A 26,866-nucleotide genomic window follows, 5' to 3' on the forward strand; every position below is an offset into this window, starting at 1 on the left:
CAGGACCTGCTCTGGGAAAAGTATGCAGGCTATGCACGCTCTGTTTGGGCCCAGGATCCCTGTGACCTGCCATTGTTCACCCTTTGACATTGAACTTGGAAGAGGGGAGCAGAAAGCAGGCTCAGCTCTTAAGCCACAACCCATAATGCCCATCCCCAAGTCTTAAGGGCTTTTATCTCAACTGCCAACAGTTTAAAAAGCTGGATCCTTTTCTAAGGCTGGACTTTAATCACCTCTAGGTCAGTAAACATAAAGAGGGCAGAGAGATAGATAAAGAGACAGAGAGAAAGAGATTACTTTGTCACGTTAGTGTCAGTCCACAAAGGAAAAGCAAAGAGTGCAAAAATGAAAGAAAAAAAGAGGCTGTTAAAGTTATAAAACAGACACCAAAATGATCACACAAAGCCTGAGACAAAAGATAAAGCAGCCAACTTCCGTCTTTTCGTCTGGGTCCAAAGCAAACACACCTGGTGTTAATTCTCATGTGTACACATCCACTCAATGTGGGCTGTGGCGTAGCATAAAGGCACCAGCCTTTTCTTTTCCTTTTTTTTTTACACACAGTTTCAATAAAAACTCTCCTGTATATTAGTCCAAACAACTTGACATCCCTCCACCACTTATATCTTTGTTCACACTTTTAAAAGTAAGACTAAATCAGTTGTTTTGTCAAGTAACTGAAATAAGTTTATGTATTAAAATGACTATAAGACTATTAAAAATGAAATAGAAGTAAAATAAATTAATATTTAGAAATATGTATATATAATATAAATATAATATTTTTTATATATAAAAAATAAAATGTAATAACCAAATTACTAATTAAAATCTAAACCTAAAAAGCTAATTATAAAACTATCAAAATAGTAATAAGTACTATAACAGTATATAAATCATACTAAAATAACACTAATTAGTGATGACCACTTGGACCATAAGTGGTCCTATATATATATATATATATATATATATATATATATATATATATATATATATATATATATATATATTTTTTTTTTTTTTTTTTTTTTAAGAAAATGTATCAAATTAAATAGACACTAATAACGTTGAATGTAGTGAAACCAGTGTAAAAAGAAAATAATAACTATAGACCTCTAACAAAAGTAGTATCAGTGATTACTTTGTTTGTGTAATAAGTCCTAAACTCATTTTCTGTTTATTTTGGGGAAAATATTGAGGAATAAAATTTAATTAGGTCAAATGTGTTAAACATAGCTGAGAATACAGTACTCCCTTATATTGGTATCTAAAAGCATAATCATATTAGGTGAAATAGTTAATATAGTAACATGCAACAGGGAAGTGCAGAACATGAATGACTGACAATCCAATTCTGTGGAAATCTGCAGGTATGTGGGCGTCGTTTCCGGGTGGGTCTGGACATTAATAAAACAAACCAAGACAAACTGTGCAGTTGTATTTCAAAATGCATTTTAAATGTATTTATTGACTTTTGATTCATTGCATATGACATCCATTCTTTCAAAGATGACTGGAATGTTTCAGGTTGTGGGGGAGACAGGGACAGTTCAAAATAAAGAGGGAAACCCACTAACTATGAAACTTTACTGCATATCCAAAGGCCAGAGATGATAAAACCACCTGTTCCTCATCATCGTGTTATTTCAAAGAGGATTGTGTCAACAGACCATTGTATAGCCTTTTATCTGTATAACCCCCACATAGCTTTTTCTTAGAAACTCATTTTCAAGATCCATACATTAAAATGATTCTCACTATATTATCCTGCCAAGTTAAGGAGAAACGCAAAATGGCAGCAGCATGCTGAGCTCAACTACAGGTATTTTTGTACCTTTAAAGTGAACAAGGAACAGTCTGGAAATCTAGTCTCTATATAAATACTATCTTGACTACTGTTGATGAACAATTAAATCCAGATCTTCTCTACACACTGAAATGGCAAACTGAAGTGTGTCACAATAGCTTTTGACAGACCATAAGTCAGCCCTATAAAATGTCAAATGTACTCCTACAATCTCATCATAATGCATCCTGGAGGACTGTGTATGCCAAAGGGAGAAAAATAGAATCAGAGAAAAAAGAAATTCACAGAACATTAAGTATTTACATATACATTGTAACCCACCAAGAAATGAAGATGAGTGGCAAAAAATGGAACACTTTAAATTAATTTCCTGTTAAAAACACCATAGCATTTCAAAAAGAAACTCCAAAACTTTTAATTATTAATATATTTTGAAAAGTATGATAAAAATGGCTGTTTAAGTAGCAGGTTTGGAGTATATTCACTGAGATAAACATACGTACACTGTTCCAATTTAAAGTCTAGCCTCTAAATGAACAGTCATCTTAATATTTTTTTGTTCTTTTTAAGCTTCTAAGTCTTTTTTTTTTTTTTTTTTTTTTTTTTTGCTGACCACGATTTCTAATCTAACTATTTCACATATTTTTTACACCTCACCCAGTTGATCATATGAGAGGAAATATCTCTTAAGTGTCTCTTGTAAACAGGAAAAAAATTAAACAGTGCAGGTTTTTTGTGCCATTGGAGAGCAGTTTCGTTTTATACTCAACCACCTGCCCGTAGATTAACAGGACAGATACAGAGTTTTAGGCTGAGTGGCAAGTGCTATTCATAAAATTCACTATGGGATAATGTAGAGAATAAAAAGTCTGAATGTCAACTCGACGGGCACAAAATACATGAACGTGGCTAAGTGCTTTGCTAATGAACAGGGGTATATACAGTACATAGCTTTAGAAACCAAAGAGTGTAGGATAAAAGAAAATGTTGCGGAAGTATACAACAGTTTGCAAGCAAGTTAATTGTAAAGTATTCAGACTTTCATCCAAAAATGTGTAAATGTCCTGAAATACTTTCCAGCATTGCTCCATCAAAACTGGTGTAGCTAAACTACTTCTATTTCTAGCCAATCTGAGTTTAATTTGAAATTTTAAGGATTTACAATCCAGACAATTGTTTAACAGCTTATTCAGCGACTGTTTGTTACATTTTCATGGATGACCCTGTCAAGAAATGAATTCTATAAAAATTGACTTATTTACATAATATGCTTGTTGCATGCACCAAATATAAATTTATCAGTATAGTCCAATTAATTGGCTATCTACTGAGTAAAACACATTTTCAGGGCTACTTTCAAAAAAAAAAAAAAAACAATTCATAGAAACATTGAGACTCTAAGTTAAAAGAAAAACTTACTAATGTACCTGTCCGTTTGATACCAAAACACAAGGTAGAATCTCACCAAGGCATGAATATGCCAACAAAACAATCATACTTAAAGAAACATAACATGTTATACTAGTAAATGATATACATAAGAACATATGCTGGATTCCTGCATTTAGCAAATTCACAATAGGTACTTGATGCAAGAACCTAATTTTGCATTGAATAATATCTCCAGGCTTATGGCAAACGGCAGAAACCACAGATGCTTTAAACACCCAAGGCACTCTTTTTCACGAGCAACAATAACAATTTTAGTATTTTAGTAAAATGTTACCTTTTAAACGTTTGTCGGTAACCCTACAGTTCGTCTATACCCCTAATGAACAGTGTAAACCCCAGTGTGAATGTAGGTAGTCAAAAGATCACGGGTTTAAATTACAAAATGCAACTAGGTATGATATGTTAAAATTAATTGTTTGCAGCATGAAATGTACTGTTTCATAAAAGACTGTAACAACAGCAACACAGCTAATGGTTATCAATCAAGCTAACACACGAAAACATGCCAACCAGTAAGAAAAGAAGTACAAAACATTTAGTTATTGCACATTAGAGAGGCTCAGAGTCTTGCGTCATTTTGAAAATTTTCGGCCAGCATAATTAACTGACGCTGTGCTTTAAATATTTTGTTCCTAGGACTGAGAAAGACATCATAAAGTTTACTCCATTTTAATTTCAATGCTTAAGGGCTGATCGTTGTGCCATTTTTTCATGTGCTTCTCCAGAGTGCTGTAGACGCTAAAAGGCATGTGGCATATCTCACATTTGTAAACGTCCTTGCCTGTCTGTCCATGCGTCTTCATATGGCGTGTTAGCTTGCTGCTCTGAGCACAGGCGTAGCTACAAAGCTCACACTTGTATGGCCTCTCACCTGTGTGGCTACGCCGATGCACTGTCAAGTTGCTGCAGTTTTTGAAGACCTTGCCACAAAACTCACAAGTGTCACTACGTCGACCATCCTTGGAGCTGGGTCGACCAGTGGGAAGGTGGGGTGTACTGGCCCTACTTCCCGTGCCACTGCGCCCGGAGGCTGTCCCTCCTTCTAGCTCCCCAGGGGGAGTGGAGAACCTGAGACTTCCATTCTCCGAGGAGTGCTCTGAAGACGTGGCAAAAGGTGATTGTCTTGAGTCCCCAAAGTTGAGAATAGGATCCTTGAGCTGGCGCGATGCTGCGTATCCAGCCAGCCACTGTGAGTAGACATTTTCTGAGTTAGGGATTGTTGGAGTTGGAAGATCAAGGTCCTTTTCCACCTTGATGCGTTTGGAGAGAGGGCTGTTGGATTCTGGACTTCTGGCATGAAGTTTCCTTGAAAGGTCATTGTTTCGGTAGGAGGCTGTTCCATTTACAATGGGTAGGTATGCCTTGTTGACTTGATCAGACTCTTGTGGGGATTCTTCCCCACCTTTCTCACTAGCTGATCTGTGGTCCCCTCTTTTTAGGGCATCTGGATGATACTGAATACCCTCGACACTTTTGTTGTGTCGATGTCTATTGTTCTCATGGTGACGTGCACCTTCTAGCATCAGGCTAAAGTTTATATCATTCCTCTCGCCGACCTCACTCTCATTCTCCCCCTCCTCTTCTTCTTCTTCTTCTTCTTCCTCCTCTTCCTCCCCTTCCTCCTCTTCATCCTCCTCCTCCTCCTCCTCATCTTCTTCATCTTCCTCCTGTCCATTTTCTGGGATGACGCCATTGTTCTCACTTTTAAACTTTGCCACCACAGATTTCAGAGCATTGGTGGCACTGCTTAGCAAATCACTTGTGCCTGGCTCAGGTGAACTGGCATTTGAAAGGCCATCATCTGATTTGGAGGTAGTAGAGGAGGATTTGTGCCGATGAGTCTTCATGTGACGCTTCAGCTTGCTTGCCTGAGTGCAGGCGTGGTTGCAGAGGTGGCACTTGTAAGGTTTCTCTCCGGTATGACTACGCCTGTGGACGATTAAGTTGCTCTGGAATTTAAAGGACTTTCCACAAAACTCGCAAGACTTTGCCTTCACTGCTGGCACCGTTGGAGTTTGTTGAGTAGGTGTTGAGAGAGATCCAGAAGGAGAATGAGATGCCCCTGGTTGGAATGGCTGCAGTAGCCGTTCCATAGGGCTAGGCCTGTTGGGTGACATGGGCGGAGAGGACCCAGCAGAGTTGCCTGCTAGTTCCCGTAGTCGTCTCGAGAAGTCCATAGATGGGGAATCCAAGGGTACCGAATTAAGACGCATAACCCTGTCAAAGGCGCTTGGGTGGTGGGGGGCCAAAGCCAGATCGTCTGGGCTCATGTGATGCCGTGGTGGGGGACTAAAGAGTGGAGGTGTCCTGGGATATCGGCCTTCTCTAGGAACAGAGGACCCATCTCTGTTGGCTATCCTCATCAGGCTATAGGGACTACTGTCTGCCAGGTGGGCTGCATGTAGCGGTGGCTGCGAGGCACAGTCACCGCCCATGCCTGGAGCAGAGGCCACCCGAGGAGTTAATGGGCTTCCAGGTTCGCTCTCCAGGTATATTCGGAAACCATGGGTATTTTGGGCATGCTGCAGCAGAAACCAAGCCGTGCTGAAGGGTTGCTTACAAGTTGTGCAAGTGTAGCTGCTGGGCTCATCTTTTTCTGCAAGACAAAATCAGAGGGAGAAGGTTAGTTGTAATAGGAAATGTTCAAAGGCTCAGTAAGATCTCTCCATAGAGGTTGATCACACACTTTCACCAGCACATTTATTACAAGAAATCCCATTGGAAATGCAAGTGCTTAGGTACCTTGCTTAGTGGCACAATTGTGAAGTTCAAACCAGTAACCTTTCACTTTCTGACCCTGAGCTTTATCCACCACCTCTATCATCATGTATTAGCTATTAGTGCTTTGCTATTATTTATACAGTTATGTTCTTACCTTAAAATCTTGACATGATAAATCACAACTGTAAAGGCTAAACCCAAGGTACGGTTTGAAACTCGAGGTACGGTAAGCCTTTGAAACTCGTGATATGGTTGTTCAGTTTCTGTATGCACATCACTCCACATGTAATCTGCCGTGCCTGTCTTTGAGATATCTGACACAAAGGTCAGAGTGAACAAAAAACCTGTACCCAATCAAACACTTTTTACTGCATAAGAGATGCAAGGGGGAGGCTGGTAAATTATGGATCATTACAATCTGCAAAAATTACAGTTAATTGCAGCCACCTGTGTGGGGTTTGACCTCCGCGGGAGATTTTCCATCATAAAAAGGCCAGTCTTTGCCTGTCTATTCTCATGCTTACTCCAATTAAATCATATACCATTATCGCATGAATCATATGAGCAGACCAATGCTTATATTTAAAGAATTAAAAATACATGCTTTTCTATAAGACAACAATCTTTACAGTTTATAATGTTCCTAATCACTAGTACAGCAATGACTGGCAAACCATATTGTGGATTTCCAACGTACATGACAAAAAAATATGGATGAAGGTTTAACTAATTTTTGGTCATCTCGTTAGCTTTCATACTGCACACACAAGCAAACACAGAGAGCACACCCCAACCATTTCCTGTCTTTTAACACCTTGTGTTAAAAGGAGTTTTCTGAACTCCAGCGAACAACATATCCACTTCTTAAGTGGGTCTGGGGTAAAGTTCATGGTAACTGGTATGAAAGCAATCTGCCCTAACTTGTAGTAGTGAACTACTAATTGCAAACTGCATTCAGAGAGCAACTCACATTCTTTGCATGTATTTAAGTGCATTTGCATCAGATGAAAACAAAAAGCTGTTCCATTTTGTATAAATGTATTGCTAAATCTAACATGACAATTATAGTGCCCCAAAATACTAAGTGCAAGAGAAGCACAGGGCAGGGGAGAAAGAAAGAAATCATACTTAAGTTTGGACCAAGCAATCGAACAAAGTGTGAAAACAGCCTAAAATAAGGGAAGTGTTCTCCCTAGACATATAATCATCCTGCGACGCTGACATTTAAAACACCCACCTTACCAACAGCAGCTATTACTTGGTGGCCTTGTCTGAGAGGCCGACTTATTGATTACTTTCAACCTTGTTCCTTTCAGCACATGGCTGACAATCACAATTTCTATAGTGATATGCTAAAAGGTGAGGGGAGGTCTGGCAGAACAATTTATGGGCATTTCCCCCCCCCCCCCCCCAGATTTTGAGAACAGGAAAGAAAAGAACCGTTTTATGTCTTCTTGGAGCATGAGCAAAATATCCTCTTCTAGGATAAATGAAAGATTATATTCATTTTTATGAGATTATACATAGTACAATATAATTCCATTCATACCAAACAGCAAGCCAAGAAGCAGTCTGTTTTTTCTTTCTTTCATTTCATTCTTTCTCTGTTATTCTCTTTATGTCCTGATTAGGCTCAATGTGTTGCATTAAGTGCCTGACCACAGACAAAAAACCTGTTTGACAAATATAAATAGTTCAAGGACAGATTAGTGTGATATTAAATTTTCATTGCTCTACAAGACTTATGTGGAGAACAATCGCACTTGCATCAACTTTTTCTGTTTGAGGTGACAAACCTCAAAGACATGACAAACTCCGATCAATTTCATTTTTTTCCCCTTTTTTTCCTTTTTAGTTGTTAGCACATTTCTTTATCACAGGTTTATCTCCTATTTAAACAGATTAGAGCAAATGACCTGTATTTAATTTATTATCCTATATTATCACGTGTAAAGACTTCTTTCCAGCTCCAAATAAAAATACACAGAAATGGTGTTACCGCAACCTCTGTACTTCAGGTTATGCCTGAATCGCAGAGCACCACATGCAAGTCACTGCACAAGCACTCAGACGCTTTATTATACAGTCCTTTTCTTAAATACACAAAGATAAGCACCAATGTGAAACCAAAGACTTGAACTTTGTGCTTTAAAAGGCCCAGATCTGAGTATTTGACCATGAAAACACGTTCAAGATTTACTATTTGAGGACCACGATGAGGCTACAATTATGCATAATTTACCAGAAAATAATTACACTTCACTCAAGCATCTGTGCCCTCGCACCTGACCCTAGTTTAATCTAGACATGATTATGCTCATATTCAAATCAATGCAATGAAATGCTCCAAGTGACATATGGATACTCTGGGGACAAGGTGAGAAAAACGTATTTGGCAACAAGAAAGAATGCGTTCATCTGGCAGCTGGTATATTCTTGTCAGTGGCCATAAACATGTGTTGGTCCAAGGGTTTAATTTCCAGTGATCTCAATACCAGCACTGGACACACACCCTACCCCCACCACAAATTGAAAGTGTCTAAGAGGGTAGCCATCTTGGAATGGGGCCTCTCATACTGCTGACCCAAGCAATGGGTCAGCAGTCACCTTAGCAACGCACATTAAAGAGGCGGACAGACAAAAAGGAATGGACCAGACGGAGAGGTGAAAGGGATGGCGTTTAAAGCCCACAGACGGGTGAAGGGATTGGCAGGGGGAGGAGGCAGTCTGAGAAAAAGAAAGAGGTGGCTACTGGGAAAGATGAACTAGACTAGTCTGCACAGGGCATAGGTGGAAGTTTTGTTAGCATACAGGACTGTCCCATAGACAGAGCAAACACTGAAGCCTGAAAACCAGTGAAGAGGGGAACATATGGTGGAGACAGTTTGACTCCAGCAAATATCTACAAGTAATAATCTGCTTCTTATTAGAAAATGGTTCGTTCTGTTTCTAAAATCTGAGTGGATGACCCAAAGCTGTAAATCAGTTAGAAAGCAACCTCAAAAAGAATTGTATCATTCATGCTTCGTTAAAGAGCGAATGTCAACTTGATTGCACATCATATTTGATCAATATTTGTTGTACTGCCTTTATTGTATGCTTTAAATTCCAAAAGTTATTGTGTTACAGAATTTATAAATCACCACTGAGAATTAATAAAAACTGATAAGTGAAATTGCATTATGTACAGATAATGTGTGGGAAAATGTGTTTTTTCAATCAAAATCTGAATTTCAGACATCAAAAAAATCTCATAAGTTTTTAAATAAGCTTCAATTTCAAATTTTTTTTTGATTCATCCTAAAACTGCAAACAGCCAATGCATCCTAACAAGGCATAGTACGATGAAATAGAAATTTCCTTAACCACACAGCCCCGTCCATTATAAAATATCATTGACCTAGAATCATGCTTCACATTACTTTACATTAAGACATTAACTATCTGCTATTGTTGTTGACAATAACTCCACTTTGTGCCAAGGCTAACAAAACCCTTAACCATGCAATGCTTGGCCTTGAGTGGTTTACTGCTTTATTTAGAACTGTTAGTCTAAAGAGTTCCTGAAAGTCCATTAACACGGCTGGCCTTCTGCACTGATGTACAGCAGTGCATAGTGAGAGGTCCAGTATAGCTCTGAACATTACCACCATGCCAATATTTCCACACGGCTCAACAAAGATTATTTCAAATCATCCTGTCCCTTTCTTTGCGTTGTCCTGATCCATGAGAGGACTACAGGCTTAAACGGGCATGTGATAGTCAGACCTAGTGAGAGGATTCATTCAGGAAGCCCCCCTCAGGCAGAGCTCTGGTACTGGGACCAGTACAAAAAGACCAGTGTTCCCCAGTCACATCACAGCCATGGGGTCAATATTTAACGCTTCCCATCTGGCGTGTCCCGGGCACAAGTGATATAGTAAATCAAGCTATAATTAAAATGAAATAATTTCTCCTGTCCTGGATAAATATATCAAGACCAAGATCCATACATGGTAAAAAAAAAAAAAAATTATCTTTCTGCTTCAAAATTTCATGTTTAATTCAATGTGCCATTTTGTTGTAATTACTTGTGAAATTTACTAGCGATTTCTGAGTGAAAATTGTTTCACCACCAAATTTCTTCAGTATAGTTTGATATATAAAACAGCTGTAATTCGTAGTTTGAGTCCCCAAATTGCTATTGCATTGCTTTCTCAACCAGTAGTATCTAATGGTCCAACCAGTGAATGATGGATGAAGTTTTATTCTTGCAGTTCCATTTGGTGATACTAGTCGCACACCTCATTAATAAGATAAAGGTTAAGTTGAAACTGAAAAGGTTAAGCAAAAAGCTACATCATGCTAATATAACTGAATCTGACATTAGCTACAGGAAGTGGTGTTTAAAAAAGGGGTGCTATGAAAGCCAAAAGCAACTGTAACATACAATCAGACATAGTATAACTACCAGTCCCCCTTTAACTCACATATAACCACTCTAGCACACGCTGAAACATAACATTTCACATCAATAAGCTTCTGTAAGATGAATGCAAGCATCACTTGGATAAGACAGGCTACACTCACCCTAATTCTTCATCTGTCTGACAACAAGCTGGATTCCAGCTCTCTGCTTTGCTACTTAATTGGATACATATGTTCTGATCTGCATCGCGGTACGGTAGCAGATGGGATAGTTCTGCAAACTGCCACTGCTTTAGCATCAATGAGGAAACTGTTAAAAACAGCCAGTGAATTCTGAAATGAATACCTTGGACACCCAAACAGTGTTGAAAAAAGTTACTTCTAAAAGTAATGCATTACATTATTACTATACTCCCAAAAAAAGTAACTAGGCCTAATTTAATTACTTAGTTATTTTTTAAAGAAAGTATAATGCATTATATTTGCATTACTTCTTGTCACCTGGTCTGGGCTGTGCTTGCTTATTTGTTTTTAAAATAACCCCCAGCAACTTTTTTTATAGCAACTGTAAAAGAGTCCTGACTCTTACAAAAGTAGAACAACAGAGCGATATGACCCAATCACAGCTTGTTGTGGTCAAGGCTGGTTACGACCAACTTGAACTATTTTACGAAATGGCAATTTCGTGTAAATTCATACCATGAGGTTTGTATGACAAATGGCTTTTTTATGACACACTCACATGAAGAGACAGCTTTATCTATTTGTCACTCGGTTTTGACTCGTATGTCCACATTGAAAATCCATATTTAATATCTAAATAACAACTGAATATAGATAGGCCGACATGCCTCTTGTAATTCAAAGTCTGCAAATGAATCAAAATGCCATGTGGATGATGTTCATTGTAAAAAAAAAAAACTGCTTATATGAAATATTTTTTTCATGGGTAAATTAATCAGCTACAACATTTTGGGTGCATTTAGTCATGAAAATTGTGAATGTGAATGCTCTCTGCCACCACTATCACATTTCAGTCGCAATTGCTGAATATTAATTCACATTAACCTATAGCAACAGATGAATCCTCCTTTTAACAACATAAATCTCTGGAATGTTACCTGTGTGCTCTTGCCAGAAATCTGTCTGAAGCCTTGTAGCTCAAGGCTCTTATACAGTACATACTTTTGAAAGACTGTAGGAGGTCAGAGGTCGCAGAGAGGGGGCTGTTTTCATCAGGTCTTCCAGTTCATGTAAACGGATGTCAACAACATTTTTTTAACCTCATAAAGTACAGGGTGAACCAGTTGTCTACATTCGCCTGTTTACAAGTGGGAGTGTTTCATCTGTGTTTGTGATCACGCAGAACTCCTTCGACGGCCGTGAATGAGCACTGAAGATATTAAAATGGCTCAAAAGCTTCCTTATTCGCCAAATGCTACAGAGCAGGACATACAGATTTCTGGTTTGAGATGCTTGTGCGGTCAAGTAAAGTAAAGTAATGTAAAAGTGGTGGAGAGTGATAGAAACAACAAGCAAAAGAAGGGGTACTGAAGGAGACCTTTAGCCTTCTGGTGACAGCAGGATTTATACTCAGGCAGCTGTAGGACAGCACACCATCTCTAGCTATGCACTTAAATTCAGACATTCCAGGGAGGCGCTGGCAAGACCGTACACATACACGGCCCCGCTGAGGTCAAGGGTCACAACTCAGTGAGTGGTGGAGCCAAGCGGAAGAGTATTTGACAGAGCGGCACAACAGACGTTCAGCAGCTTTCTGGCTTCTCCTCACAGTCAGAGGGACTTAAAAGTATTTTAAAAATTACATACGTGCACAGTAGAGTTTTTGTTGCATTTAGTTCATTTGTGTTAGCTTAAAGGTCATTATTATGCTAATGTATTCCTAAAAGCTGACGAACTGAACAGGTATATGGATTTAAAATCTCTCTGGTCTTGAAAATAGACCAATACTATTAATGACACCTCTTGCATTACGTACATAAAAATTATCCTTTTTTTTTTTCATTCGAATGCACTCTAGAATGAGAACATCTCTCCTGCTAACACCATCTATACATGACTACATTACTTGCAAAAAAGGAACAAATCATGATTCACAATTGTAGCATAAATTAAAGGCCTCTGGACAGTTTTTTAAAAGTCGGATTTCGATGTCTTGTCCGAACTTTAAATAGGAGTATGTGAAGTAAATGTGCCTAGACATGCGCTGGTAAATTAAAATGGTGATGGTGTACTTGCATTTAGATGTATAGTAATTCTGTTATTTGAATATTTATTCCAATATGGTGATTCTAGTATCAAATACCTTGTATAGATGTATGATTATCAAACTTTTAGGCTCAAAGGCTCCACATAGTCGAACACAATAATAAATATACTGTAAGCTACAATATTTCCAGTACTTCTGCAATACTTATATTAAAGGTTTTCAATTAAATTAAATCAGTATTGATATTAATACAATTTGAAAATGAGTGGATATTTTTATTATTTATATATTTTTATTGATTTAGTTAACATCTTAAGTTTTATTATTTTTTATTTCAATTTAGTGTTTCATCATTTTAATAAATTAACTATAATTTACTTGATGGCCCCTAGTGGACTCCATGGTTGACAAACTCTGCCTTAGATTAACAGTTCAGAAACATGTTACATCAATATGGTTCTGATACAGTACCAAGCTCAATATCAAAGCACCATGGTATTACCATCTGATACCGTCAGTATACTATGGTACTAACAAAACAAAGTTTCATGAGGGAGATTGCTTTAGGACCAATGAGTATGTTGATCCACAAAGTCAAATAGACTTATCAAAAGCAACATTAATTACTAAAACAAGTCTTAATGAAGTCCCAAAATGTTCCACACTAGAATTCTCAAAAGTTGTTTTTCTTTGCAAACCATCTTTTCCATATGTGTACTCTGCTTCTTAATACATGACAGGAAAATCCTGAGGAGGCTCTACACCACAACAAGGGCATCTGTCCTCTCAGTGTGATGGGCCTCTGGGTTTATATATGTCTTTGTGTATGTGACAGTGTCTCTGTGTGTATCTGTCTGCGATAGTTCACTCTGACAGGCTTGGAGGGCAGGGGTTCACCGAGCAGGGCAGGGGACAGAGGAGATGATCCATTCTCATCCAGACGATAATGACATGACAAGAGCAATGGGAGACGGGGGATCAGAGTTTAGATTTGGACAGATTTTACTTTCTAAACCACACTCATAAAAACGGTGATCGTTCAGTTCCCTAGACATAGTTTGAGTCTCCATATAGGCACACAAACATCACATGCCAAATAAAGCGCACCAATCTATGCATGTCAACACATTTATATCATACCGTTCAAAGGTTTGACAGAATTTCTCCACGATGAAAGCATGTAACACTGTCTGTCTGGGCTTCACACACATGCATTGTTTCAACCTTCTCATCAAACCCTTTTTCTTGCCGTAAACATCAGTAGACACGCTTTCACATGCAAACTCAACACGCCACTTAAACTGTCATGGGCCTTTATGTTCAGTCAGTAAGACGCTGAATGGAAGCTTTGTGATGGTTTCATGCCTGCATTCTACAAGTGCTCAATTTGTTACAGCCGTAATGTCACCACGGTGTGTTTCTCAAGTGCAAGAGAAGCAAACAAACTACATAAAGAGGGCTGAGAAGACAGTGGAAAGAAAGAGACTATGAGACAAGGGGTCTAAGATGGGATTGTATGAGAGGAATAATGAAAGAAAAAGAGAGAAGAGCAAACAGACAAAAGAAAGAGAGACTGGTCTGAGAAGAGCAGGAGAGGCTGATACAGAAATACATCGATGGACAGATAAGTGCTAAAGCAAATTAACCTCTTTAATTGGACCAGCGCTGTCTCTGAGCTCAAAGATTGTTTCAGGCCACTGACAGCTGACGGGGTGAGACGCTACAGGCTCATGATGGGACATCTGCTCCCTGGCTAGATAGCACTTCTGGACACTTTTTATTATATTTGTCCGAGCTAACGAATGAAAGGAAGGGATGTCAAAGACAAATAAGAAACAAAGGCATTAAATCATAGACTAAACATTATTAAAAAATTTCAATAATGTTATTTTCTATATGGTGGGCTAACTAATATCTAGATTTTTTTGATGTCCGATGCTGAAATCTTACAAAGAAGGGTGGCTGATGGATATTAAGGCAATATATATATATATATATATATATATATATATATATATATATATATATATATATATATATATATATATATAAATCACAGTATCTACTTTAAGATAATAAATAACACAAGCATAACAATTTAAATAAATTTGAGATTTACTGGAGGAAATATTTGCTAAAATAATTAGATTTGAAAATTACTTGAAAATTGTGAAATAAACTTTTAAAATATTTTAGATAGCAACTTTTTGATTCAGTAATTCTATTATGGATTTTTAAAAATATAGAAATTGTAAACATATATTTTTAGACACTGTATTTTCACCAAATAGAATTCCGATGACAAACCTTGGCTTATACAGTATATATATATAGGTCCACCACTACTTATAGTCCATACAAATTATGTGCTAGATTCCAAGTTTTCTGAAGCAAAATATAGCTTTCTGTGACTGACCAAAAACTAAGTCTTTGTTCATTGGAAATCTTTCCCTCCACAATACCTCGGTAATCTTATTTGACCTGCATATATTTCAATTTACCACGTGACAAGCAAGAACCAATGATTTTGCCCTCAGTGACACCAAACAGTGACACAATTTTTATTTTTAGGTCAACAGTTCAGAGGTCATGGTGCAGTATCTAGTTTCAAAGCTGATAGACTAGACTTGTTGTATGTATATGTTTTCCAAAAGCAAAACTCAAGAACTCAAGGACACAGTTAGATTTTTGACTCATTGATTTCAGAAAAGTAATTCCACAGTTGCATTACTGTCAGGGAGCAGCAGTAACCGTGAAAGGTCAAACAATTTCCCCACCATAGTGGTTGTTTCCTGAACTCTTCAGAATGGAGGAAGAAGTCAATGGACAAGGAGAACACATCTGAGGGACCTCTATCTTGATGTGGATGGCCTTGGCTAGTTTAACCCACACTTCCACAAAATAAATCACATCTGACATAAACAGAGATGTGAAAGAACTAAAACTATTCATAGACGGCTGCAAAAAGAGAACAAGGTGAATGTATAGCAAGCGTCTCTTCACATTCAGAGTGGATATTGATAGGCCATCTACACCTTAAGTATTCACTTACCAAACAAAGTTACAGAGCACCATCTGGAAGTTATGGCCCACTTTTTGGGGTCGGACACACGGTAAGGCAGACGTATATATACACACACATACTGAAACCAAGAATGTAAAAAAGCGACATCAACAGAAAGATTGAGAAAACAGATAGACTGTGAAAACAGAGCAACGTAGCCTACTCTATCGTATTTACACACAGACATAACCAAAAGAATTGAACACAAAGATGCACAAATTCACTCTGAGAAACCGTGACATTCAGAGACCCCTGCTGTGTGTGAGAGCCCCCTCAAAAATCTGCATAAATACATATGCAAATGAGTGGGTCAACTGATAGACAAGTGAAGAGCGTGCAAAGGAACATATTTATCCATCTCTATGCGAAACAGATATTTTTACAAATGTGTGATTTTCACAAAGCTGTGAACGGCTTCATGACACCCATCAAATCCAATTCACAATGTATATCTCTCAACTATCCTGCTCTCCATTGTCCTGCGCTCTCAAAAGAGGTTCATTCAGGTTTTCTTTCTGGTGTGTACGCATGTGTTTTGTGAATTGTCTTCAACAGAGGCATGCAAGTGAAGACAAGTCCAGCCAACTGGTTCCAACCAGTCCAAAAGTCAGCGTCTCTTTTTGCCTTTGCCTCCCCCCCCCCCCCCCCAAAAAAAAAAACACACAAAAAAAGCAGGTATAAGGGCTGCATGTGTGTGTGTGTGTATGTGTGTGTGTGCATGATGTCTAGTCAGATTTAAAAGACCTGGAGCTCATCCAAGTTGATCTAGAAATGTACAGCCACCATCAGGGTGAGAGGACGGCCCTTCCCCCTCCAGTAGTTCTCAACTTGACCCTCTGTTAACCTAAAGAACACATGCTCATCTAGCACTGCTCTCCCTCAGCTACTTTCTCTTCCCTTACCTCATTCCTTCTTACTGTTACACTTTCCTCTAAAAATACCAACAAAACCTGTATTACTTTATTTCTTTCACAGAACACAAAAGGAGACATTTACTGCTGGCAATTCAAGCTGTAATGAACAATAAATATTTAATAAAAGTGAATGGTGACCATGGTTGTAGCAACAACATTTTCATTAAATAACTTTAAGAAAAAGTTAGTCTGCTCTACATAAGATATCATAATGATAATTTATATGGAGTGTTTAGTTTATTAAACTTTTATAGTCCTCTTTTGACTGTTTATCGGAGTTTGTTTACCATTTAATGTATGGAACAGTCCAGCATGAACATTCATCAAACTTCTATATTTGGGTTTTACAGAAGAGAGTAAGACAGGTTTGAAAGGAGACATAGCATGCACCAAATTAACATACTGATAATTTATATGGACTATTTTTATGATACGTTATTAGCACTTTTTGGATTTTTGGCCACCATTCACATTCACTGTATGGAAAAGAGTGGCGTTAACACTGATCTAAACATATTCTTCTATGACAGAAGAATGTCATTCAGACAGGTTTTTGAAAGGACATGTGGGTGAGTAAAATACACAAAATGATCATATTGATAATTCATATGGATTATTTTTATGCTACTTCTATGGTAATATCTTGCCCTCTTTGCAGTTTTGATGACCATTTGCATTACATGTATGAAAAGGTGCAGCATGAACATTAATCCAAGCTTCTATAAAGGTGTTTTACAGAGAGATCAGTCATGCAGAAGGACATGAAGGTTACGTGAGCTATGTGTATGTTAGGACTATTTTATGATACTTCACTTTGTGTGAAGTCTGTCAGAAAGCTTCGGAATGACATGCAGTTGAGTAAGTGGAGATTTTTTTTGGTGTACTCTTCAACTATTTTTCAACTGAATCTCTCGTTCCATCTGTCTGATTTCCTGACTTGTTTTGGACACTTTTTCGTGGATGTTTCTCTCCGTTCCTGTCTCCTTCCCTCTAAAGCTCTTAAGAGAGCGAGACATAGATCATTCCGGCGTCTTCCCCCCTGCTCTATTCAGGATAAACAAAGTGCCTCAAGTTCAGGCCCCACCCCGGGACCCTTAAACAAAGCCATCTATCATGCTGTCTGGCCCGACCTGTTTGGCCACAGTCAGGGCTGCCTCAGCCTCCGAGCCCCCGCCCTGAGCACAATCCCACCATTGTGTCCCTGCCGGCCTCTTCTCACACCCCATGACATAGACACAGGGTTAAGTCAGGCTCCGGAGGAGAGCCAGCACCTGTGACGGGGTAGATAAAGGTACCACCAGCTGCAGTGCATCTCACTTGAAAATGAAACACAGTGGCTGATTTCTTAAAAGTACTGTGAGTCTGTCTCACAATAACAGTGAAGGAATTTACTTACTTTTACTTTACTTTTTTGCATTATTGTGAGCTCTGGTACTTAAGGGGGCGCTGGAGTTAACTATAAACGTGACATTAAATCAGATGTGTTATGATTCAGGTAGGTAGCTACAAATATGTTAACTTTTATTTTCTCAGTAGTTGACAAAAAGAAGTGGAAAGTGCAGTCCGAGATATTTTGCAACAAATTACGTCATGAAATTAAACTAGCATAATTAAAAGCGTTTACGTTCACATACTGTACTTGCATGGGGTATGTATGGGGTCTTACATTCCAATTCAAATAATATAGTTGTGCAATTCAACCCAAACAAATTTATCATGGTTGACCAAATGTACACATGAAAGATTCATCATGGCACACATTGAATTACACGTCAACAAGCTACCTCAATCTCCTTTCGGTTGCTAATGTTTAGAAACACTAAATAATCCATTATGTGGCGTCATGTAGCACTCATCCAACTACATTCTGTTTGGAGCGATCAATCATTCATGACCTTGGCTCATGACTGACACATGGGAATCCAGAAGATGTTTGTTTACATTTCATGCAATGTTCATTGTTATATAGAGTTACTATTTTAAACAGTGAGACTTAGAATAAAAGACTCTTAAAATCTTTTAATCGTGCACAGCTCTGTTCTGCTCTGTTTATTTCTCTAGCGACTCAGTCCTTCTTCGCCTGACGCATATCAACTGAATGAACTCATAATGGGCTAATCAAATATGCAAAATAATTGGCAATTACCTAGAGGGACTAATGGTCATTAGAATTTACAACAAGGTAATGAACTAAAGTCTGCATGTACCATGCATATTCATAAAGCAATCAAGGCTTTGAAGATTAAAGAAGTGCTTCAAATTCAAATGAGCCACAGAATATTATCAGTGAGATTCAGAGAGAGGGAGAGAGAAAGAGAGAGAATGTTTCCCAAGATAAAAGACAAAACATTTTGTTACATTCCACTTCAGTGCTTCTATTGCAGTAAAAGAGCAAAATTAAATACTCAAGTTCAAAGAATTGAACTAATTAATCTGTCTCTTTACAGAACTACTTGAATTGTGCTTTACACAGCTGATGTCTTCACATATTACTAAATGATTATTTGCCCTCCCATTCATTGTCTAAGTCCAACACTCAAACCTGATTTAAGAGTCTTAAGTATTTTTACAGATGTGCATTGATGCCGACTTTCCTCCCTGCATCAAAATGTGTTCTATTTCACAGTGTAGCAAAACTACAGATGTCGTTCAACTCCACTGCAACCAACTGACCCAAAAGAAATTGAGTTTGCATGCAAAAGCATGAATAAAGAGGTAAAAAATAAAATCTAGATGGAGACAGACAACAAGAGAGAGAGAGACTTTCAGGGAACCATGACCCTAGACTCAGACAGTGAGGGGCCTCTTGGCTCTTTATCTCATTCTATAGAACATAGATAAGACACACCAGCTGCAGACCACACACACATGTATTGAGTCCGGAAATACCCAGAATCAGAAGAGCAAAACATTTTTCTCTAAATGATCAGCACATCATCCAAAAAAAAAAAAAAAAAAAAAAAAACACTAATGCATGGGTAAAATATTTCCTTTTGAAATAAATAAATATATTATTACAAGAACACATTTACCCATTTCTCATAACTAATTTACTTTGCAGTTTTTTATTGCTTTATACCCATGTTTGATGTTTTTTTGTGAACAATAAAGCCAAATCAAAGGTATTACAGTATAAAGCATGCACTGTATATTGTATATTACCTACAATATATCAACACAGTGCTGCAGGCACAGTTTTGTATTCCCACAGCCAACACTAAATAGAAGTGTCTGCAGTTCAGCTGGCTGGCCGCACTCACACAAACACATCTGTACACAAACACACACAAAGGCGAGTCAGAATATCATATGCTCCTGACAGATCTGATGATTGCATAGCTTAATGCTGAAAGAGCTGTGTGCCAAAACAGTCAGTAAACCTCATGGAGATGTGTCTGCAATAAATGTGTTTTTGTGTAAGCTATGCAAACAAAATTAGCTTCAATGCCCTGTGTATGTACATGAATAATGCAAACTGTATATTTTAGATTCTATAAATGTCTTCATTTAAATCTTATTATATTGCTATTTTAAGCATTTATTAGTTGTGGCAAATGGAATTGTTAATAGTACTAATGTTCCAGGTAGTTCCTCAATTAATAAGGTCACAAACCTGCATATCTAATAGTTATACAAGAATGTAAAAATGCAAAATAGAATGCATGTCACACTGCGGGAAACTGCTGTTAGTTCTTGAAATGCCATGTCAGCTACAAATATATAAACTTCACCACAATACACGTTCCCGCCTGCTCTGTGCCAATGTCCTGCCATATGCCCACTGAAAGGGAACCCCTTGGGTAGTGTCTGCCAAGTCAAACGCACTGTCATGTTGTGTTGAGACAGGCTCAACTAACCACACACAAACACAGACACGTACCCTCTTGCTCAGACTCTCATAAATAAACCAATCAGCCACTTTGTTCTGGGACATATTAAAGTAACACTATTCAATCACTATCAGCATCAAACTACTCAACAAAATGTAACTGCACAAAGCTTAAATGTTGATGAGTTTAGTTGTAAATTAAATTAATTTTTTTTCAGATGTGTCTCTTAAAAATCATTTAGAGAAATTTTTTTTTTAGATCAATGAGTCAATTTTAGACAAACTAAATGTGAATGTGGATAGCAGGTCATATACTGTAATTAGATCTTGAAAAATTCAATGAGAAATGTTCTGAGCACAATTAAAGACATTGTTGAGATCTTAAAAACTCGACTAGAGCCAAACGGGGTCTTTTTCTCAGGAGACTTCAGTACAAGTCTTTATTTGCTCCATTTATTTTCTTTGCTGTGTAGGACAAAAAAAATTGAGATATTAAAAAGATTTGTCATATCTGATTTTTTTCTTTTTTTTGAGCTAAGCCTGTAAAGCTCCTCAGTAAAGCTGCACTATTGGGGATCCCCAAACTTCCTGTCTCCCGTTCCACTTGCTCTCCTCCAGCTAATGATCCATAACTCTCTCCGGTAAGAGAATAGTGGACCAGCGCCAAAGACATCAAGACTCCAAGGCCAAGAACACCAGAAGACACCGGATAACAGAAGAGAAAGAGACAATTTCATTGCAATTTAGTAATTACACGTAGTTAACGTGCAATGTAAATATGATCTGCACAATAAAATATAACATCAAAGCTCTTCGCTTTGTGTTTGCATCATGAAGAGCCGAAGTCTGTAGGGACCAGGAGACGGTACAACAACAATACGAGACGGGATCACCTATATCAGCCTCAGAGAAAATGGCTACACATGGATGTACTTAAGAAAATAACCCTAGAGAGATAGCAGATAAGGGGGTAGGGGAGGGAGGTCTGCAGAAGGGGGTTATTGCCTGAGCTCATCGTCTGGCTGCTTGGGGGCATTCAGACTTGAATAAAATGGGGGTGGGATGGGGTGTTGTTTAGGGGGGGTATTAAAAGCTGCTGTGACCACATGCATATCTTAAATTTGTTTATCATGCAAATTTCTCCAAGCGTGAACCTTTAACGGATTCACCATTTACAGCCGATACAGAATTCCATCTGTTGTGACGGACATCTGCTTGCACGACGCGACCGCAGACTGGAGATCACGCATGTGCTTGACATGTTACGGTGAAAGCGTGTGACCTGTCTGGAGCGGGACGGGCAAACACTGAACGTCCTGAGAGTTACAGTACTACGAGGCGTACATAAAAAAATACTTTCGGGTGCACTTTATTTTATGTTGACCTTGATACAATGTAATTAATCATGCAATTAAGTACTATTTATCACCAACATGTTCTTACTAAAGGGTTAGATTAGGGTTTGTTTTAGGATTAGCTTTGTGCAATTATGCATAATTTACTGTTATTACTATAGAACATGTAACTACAGTAGGACACATGCACCCAAATTATACATTCATAATCAGATTGACTGCTCAATCAGATTGAAACGCTGTTATGTATAAACCTCGAGTGACTGACTGAGCTCGATCTAAAAAAGAAAAATTCCTTGTGATGCATATGTTTACATACATTTTATTGCATATGATTGTGAGGTCAGTGGACGAGAATGAATATTTACCTCATGGCGGAAAGGACAATTAGGCTATGTTCATGCCAGGTCTAATGGCATTATCACAGTTACTTCCTCCGGTTTGCATGTGCTGAAGTTTTGTTCAGAATACATGTAAATGATAATATATGAATGTTTGGGCTTCATATAAACCGAACCTCACAAATCTGAAATTGTTCTGGATTCATGCCTACTGATGAAAATGTATACATGCAAATATACCTACTGTAAAATAAATGGTCTCCATACCTAAATTTATAATGCAATCGTAATAAAAAAAAATAATAATAATAATTATCTACACACAATCCATTCCCAGCTAATAACAGTATCCCATTGGAAACAACAAAGCCTAAAATATTAATTTGCATACTAGCAGAGGTACTGTAAATGCATAACTGCTACATAATACCATAATATGTGCTGCATGTTTTTCTTCTTTCCGGATACGTTGTGGTCTGTGCAAAGGGAAACACTCTCTCATAATTCTAAAAATGACTAGAATCACTAACAGTCTATGGCAGGCCTTGTCTTGGACAGCTGAAAATGATTTTCTTTTCTTTTTTATCAGCATGAATGTACCAATCTGCAGCTATACATTTACTGGAGTGAGATATGACCTTGTGAAAACCACACTAAACGCAGCAACATCTGCGAAAGCCACATGAGAGAACTGAGAGAATGTCCATTCATACTGACAGCAAGAACACTATTTTGATCTACTATATAGTCAAGTACTTTTTTTTCTTCCTGAAATGGACCAAACTTGGAGAGTGGGAAAGCTGTAAAACCATGAGCTATCGGTAGAAATGTGTTATCCGTCAAGCCCTTCCAATTAGAAGTTTCGACTTTGCAAACTCTGTCGTAGATTTTCTCCAGCCCAAACATCTGGTACTCTACCTGTTAAATTCTCCTGCTTGGGTCGTAATCCGTGCGGCGTGGAGGCTAAATGCTCCTCTTCATGGGGCGAAACTTGAACTGCCACCTCCACTGGGAAGCAGGCTCGCCGCAGGCCTTTGGGTGGAGGCGACGGTGACATGTCTGAACCTTTGTCCATGCATAGGCGGCCTTGACACTGCCTGCGTTTGTGCTCAATGAACACCAGGATGTCAGCCAGAGGAAACCTGGAGTGGCACTGACCACAGGTGAGGAGGTCCTGATCCCCTTTAGGGGTGGATGGTTCCGATCCGGGATGGCTTTCCCCGTCCTCTGGGATACCTGCCGTCACGGGCTCGGCTATGGAAGGAGAAAGGGACGTGTGAGAGATAGAACAACTTTCTGTAATATCCATACTGAAACCTGTTAATGACTTGATAAGTGCTAATTATATATGTGCCATAAGTGATAATTATATTAATTTCCATATAAATGGAAGAGGTGTTGAAATTAGCAGTAGTGTTAGAAGAGGTTTTATATGTCATATGGATATATATCGACAGATTTTTAATTGGGTAGAAAAAAGTTATAAAAAACGTTATTTCTGAATCAGTTTTTCTTTTCTTTTTTTATTGGATAGACAAATGCTAATTTTGCAAACATTATAGTGTTACATAAGAATATTCTCTGAAGCAAGAATATCAGTATATAGCATCCATCTAAAACATAAAAAAAAAAAAAAAACCTTCCATGAACAATGCTTTTGTGCTTAAAATGTTAAGAACATTATAAAAAAGACTAGATAACAAATGTTCAATTCACATTATTGGGAGAATGTTTCCAGAACATTTCCATAACATTACCTAAAGTTCTGAGAAAGATCTCTGTTATTTGGGATGCTGATTTAGATTAAATAATATTCATATTCATAACATTTTCCAATGCTATACATCAGCACAGCATTCGTGCCAGGAGACATTGATATCTATTATTGAAATGCTGACACTTCTATCAGAGGAATTCTGACAGTCAATGTAACGCAGATGCAGAGAAGTTGAGAAACCAAAGACAGAGAGAAAAACAGTGGTTTCCCAGTAATGGTAAAGAGGAGGGGGTTGCCCGCTTTAGTTGCATGACCCTGTTCATTATCCTGCCAATCTCACGTCTTAATGAACCCAACACCTCAGAGAATCAAAAAATAGATTCTAATTTGACTTCAAGATGATTGGAACCCATTTAGTTAAAAGTGCTGGAATCCTCTGAACTGAGGTTAGCTATTGAGGGGAGTATGTGGGGTAGTTCCCAGAAGGAGAGCCAGAACATATGAAAGAGCAATCAAAACCACATCATGCGTCTGAACTGGGCTGAGGGCGATTGTTGCCATCGGTGGTAGGGTAACCCTAATTCTGTTTCAGGTCATGTGGGACAAAAGGTGGGGGCGACAATATGTGAGTTTCTTATAAAGACTAAAACCATAATCAATCCTCTTTTACAGCTTTTTTCCCCCTTCTTCTTTCAAGCCATGCTTGGAAGATGCACAGTTCTGTGTTATTATTATGAACTGGAACAAAGCCTCGGATCAGACCGTGCACTGGACAAACAGGTGTAATTCAAACCTCTTATGAAGCATCAGATTTTGCAAACATGGCATTTGGAAAATAAAACATCGAAATCACTACCACTGTTAAACAATTTGAGATTATTTCAAACGATTTAATATGTTATACTTTTTTCAACATGATAAACACAATGAGCAAAAATACATATTGGTCACAACATCAGTTTTTAATCTGAATATATATATATATATATATATATATATATATATATATATATATATATATATATATATATATATATTTTTTTTTTTTTTTTTTTTTAAGTATATCCTTGTGTATACAAGGAAGGCGTTTTAATACTTTCTAAGCATTTAAAACCATTTTTAATCAACATGCATAGAAAGATTACATATCTAAGAGCATGGCACATGTGTTTTAAACAAGATCTTAAACGGATTATTTCGCTTTTTATCATCTCTGACATGGTTTGTTTATTGATCCACATGTCCTTAAACCAATGGTTTCATAAAAAATAAAAAATAAAGTAAAAACACTGTTAATGTATATAGAATGGGAAATGTCTGGGTACACACTTAATAAACGAGAGAAGGCTGCGCTCAAGTTCAAGTTCACCTAGTAGCCTAGTGTGTCTCATGTTGAATGGACCATCATTTGTTTATTTTCTGCCCCCTAGCGGATACACGTTGCATCTCGTGTTACGCGAAGCTTACCGGTGCTCTTAGAACACGTTCAAATGCGATTTAAATAAAGGCACAAAACCAAACACTAATAGATCACGTGTAAACTTCCCATGGAGTGCATGTATATTTTCTCATTTCTAATGGCCTTCATGTTTTGACGCGCAACACTTGAGGTGCTTTGAGAGCGTCGCCGGTGGGGTTCTAACAGGTTTGATTTGATCGATGCATAAAACCAGGTTTGTATATCCAATGCCAAGGATAAAACTAACATATATCGTGTTTCACTTAATAGCAAACCTTCTTTCACTGAATAACAAACCTTCGTTATTTATATTCACGTTTCAATTCTCGCAAATCGTGGAACCAAAGGAGGAAGTTGAAAAAAAAAAACACTTTCTGAAATTATCATTAATGCGCTTGTTTAGTTATTAAAAAGAAACATCACATGATAGCCTACCCAAAATAGTGATACACATAGCTTACAAACAAATGTAACAATTAATTTAAAGCCTAACATTAAAGCCCAAGAAAAGGTCTAGTACGCTTAGTTAAAAAATCTCAAGGGAAAGTGAACTCAGAGCAGAATTTTTCTTGTAAAATGATTTCAATGCTAACAAATGACGCTTAGTTTGCTCCATACAAACACATGTATGCACACAAATGCATAATCAACCTTCACGCGTATAGCGAATCATTGAGAAGCGCAACTCAACAGCAAAACGCGCTGCGTTCTAAGGGACGCACCTTCGTGAACTCCATAAAAAAAACTTATTTATATGAAATGCATTTTGAGCTATCAGGAAAGAAAAAGAAGAACTCCCCGTGAACTTACGCGAAAACTCCCGTTTGCTTAAGTGCTGGGGTTTGCCCTGCTTGCGGCGAGACATGTTGGACACGGTCTCAGCTGGGCTCACATTGGGAAGAGCCAGAGTCTTCAGAGAGTCCAGAGTAAAAATCTTCTTCAGCGATGCATCTGGTATCCCAAATGAATTATAGAGAATAGTACAGAAGGCGTGCATGTAGTGACAAGACGCTTGCATTGGGCTTCATGGCTTCTTGGAGAAGAACTCAAGACAGGAATGGAAAGTAAGCGAAGCCCCCTGAGCTGCTACAAGTTCAAGTGCGGACGTGACGTGCCAGCGAACTTGACCGTCCAGAGGTAGATGATGGACATGGATCTGCTAAACACAGGCGAGAGGAGGACGGCTGCGAGTGGGAGGGGGTGAGACTCATAAAAACCAATGATGGGCTGCATGTGAACCATAGACCCCAGCAGCCAATGGGCAGAGAGAGCGAGCGAGAGAGAGAGAGAGAGAGAGAGAGAGAGAGAGAGAGAGAGAGATGCGGGTGTCTGTTTAGAATAGAACCAAAAGAATAAATGCATGAAGGATAAAGGGGGTCAAAATGACTCTTTTGTATTTTAGTGGTTTTCTTCAAATAAAATGCACTTTTTTTGTTAATAATATAAAACTAACTGCTAACTTTTGCAGATGTATATGATCATGCCTTATCCTTAACAAATCTATCTGTTCTTGCTGTTTTGCAAACTTCTTGGCATTGTTCTAGCAGTCTTGAAGGAGTTCCCACAT

At 38.1% G+C, this 26,866-nt stretch overlaps 1 protein-coding gene across 1 annotated transcript; it reads right to left on the reverse strand.

The window, feature by feature from the left end:
* Positions 1–1,438: 1,438 nt before the first annotated feature.
* Positions 1,439–26,591, reverse strand: LOC127960081 (B-cell lymphoma/leukemia 11A-like). The gene is made up of 3 exons (XM_052559632.1): positions 26,110–26,591; positions 23,042–23,377; positions 1,439–5,858 (listed from the first exon to the last, which is right to left on the reverse strand). Exons 1-3 carry the CDS (start codon positions 26,315–26,317, stop codon positions 3,922–3,924), a joined length of 2,481 nt encoding a protein of 826 aa, XP_052415592.1. The 5' UTR covers positions 26,318–26,591; the 3' UTR covers positions 1,439–3,921.
* Between the last annotated feature and the right edge of the window lie 275 nt (positions 26,592–26,866).

This window comes from Carassius gibelio, chromosome B6 (genome assembly GCF_023724105.1).
Source record: "Carassius gibelio isolate Cgi1373 ecotype wild population from Czech Republic chromosome B6, carGib1.2-hapl.c, whole genome shotgun sequence".
NCBI classification, from domain to species: Eukaryota; Metazoa; Chordata; class Actinopteri; order Cypriniformes; family Cyprinidae; genus Carassius; species Carassius gibelio.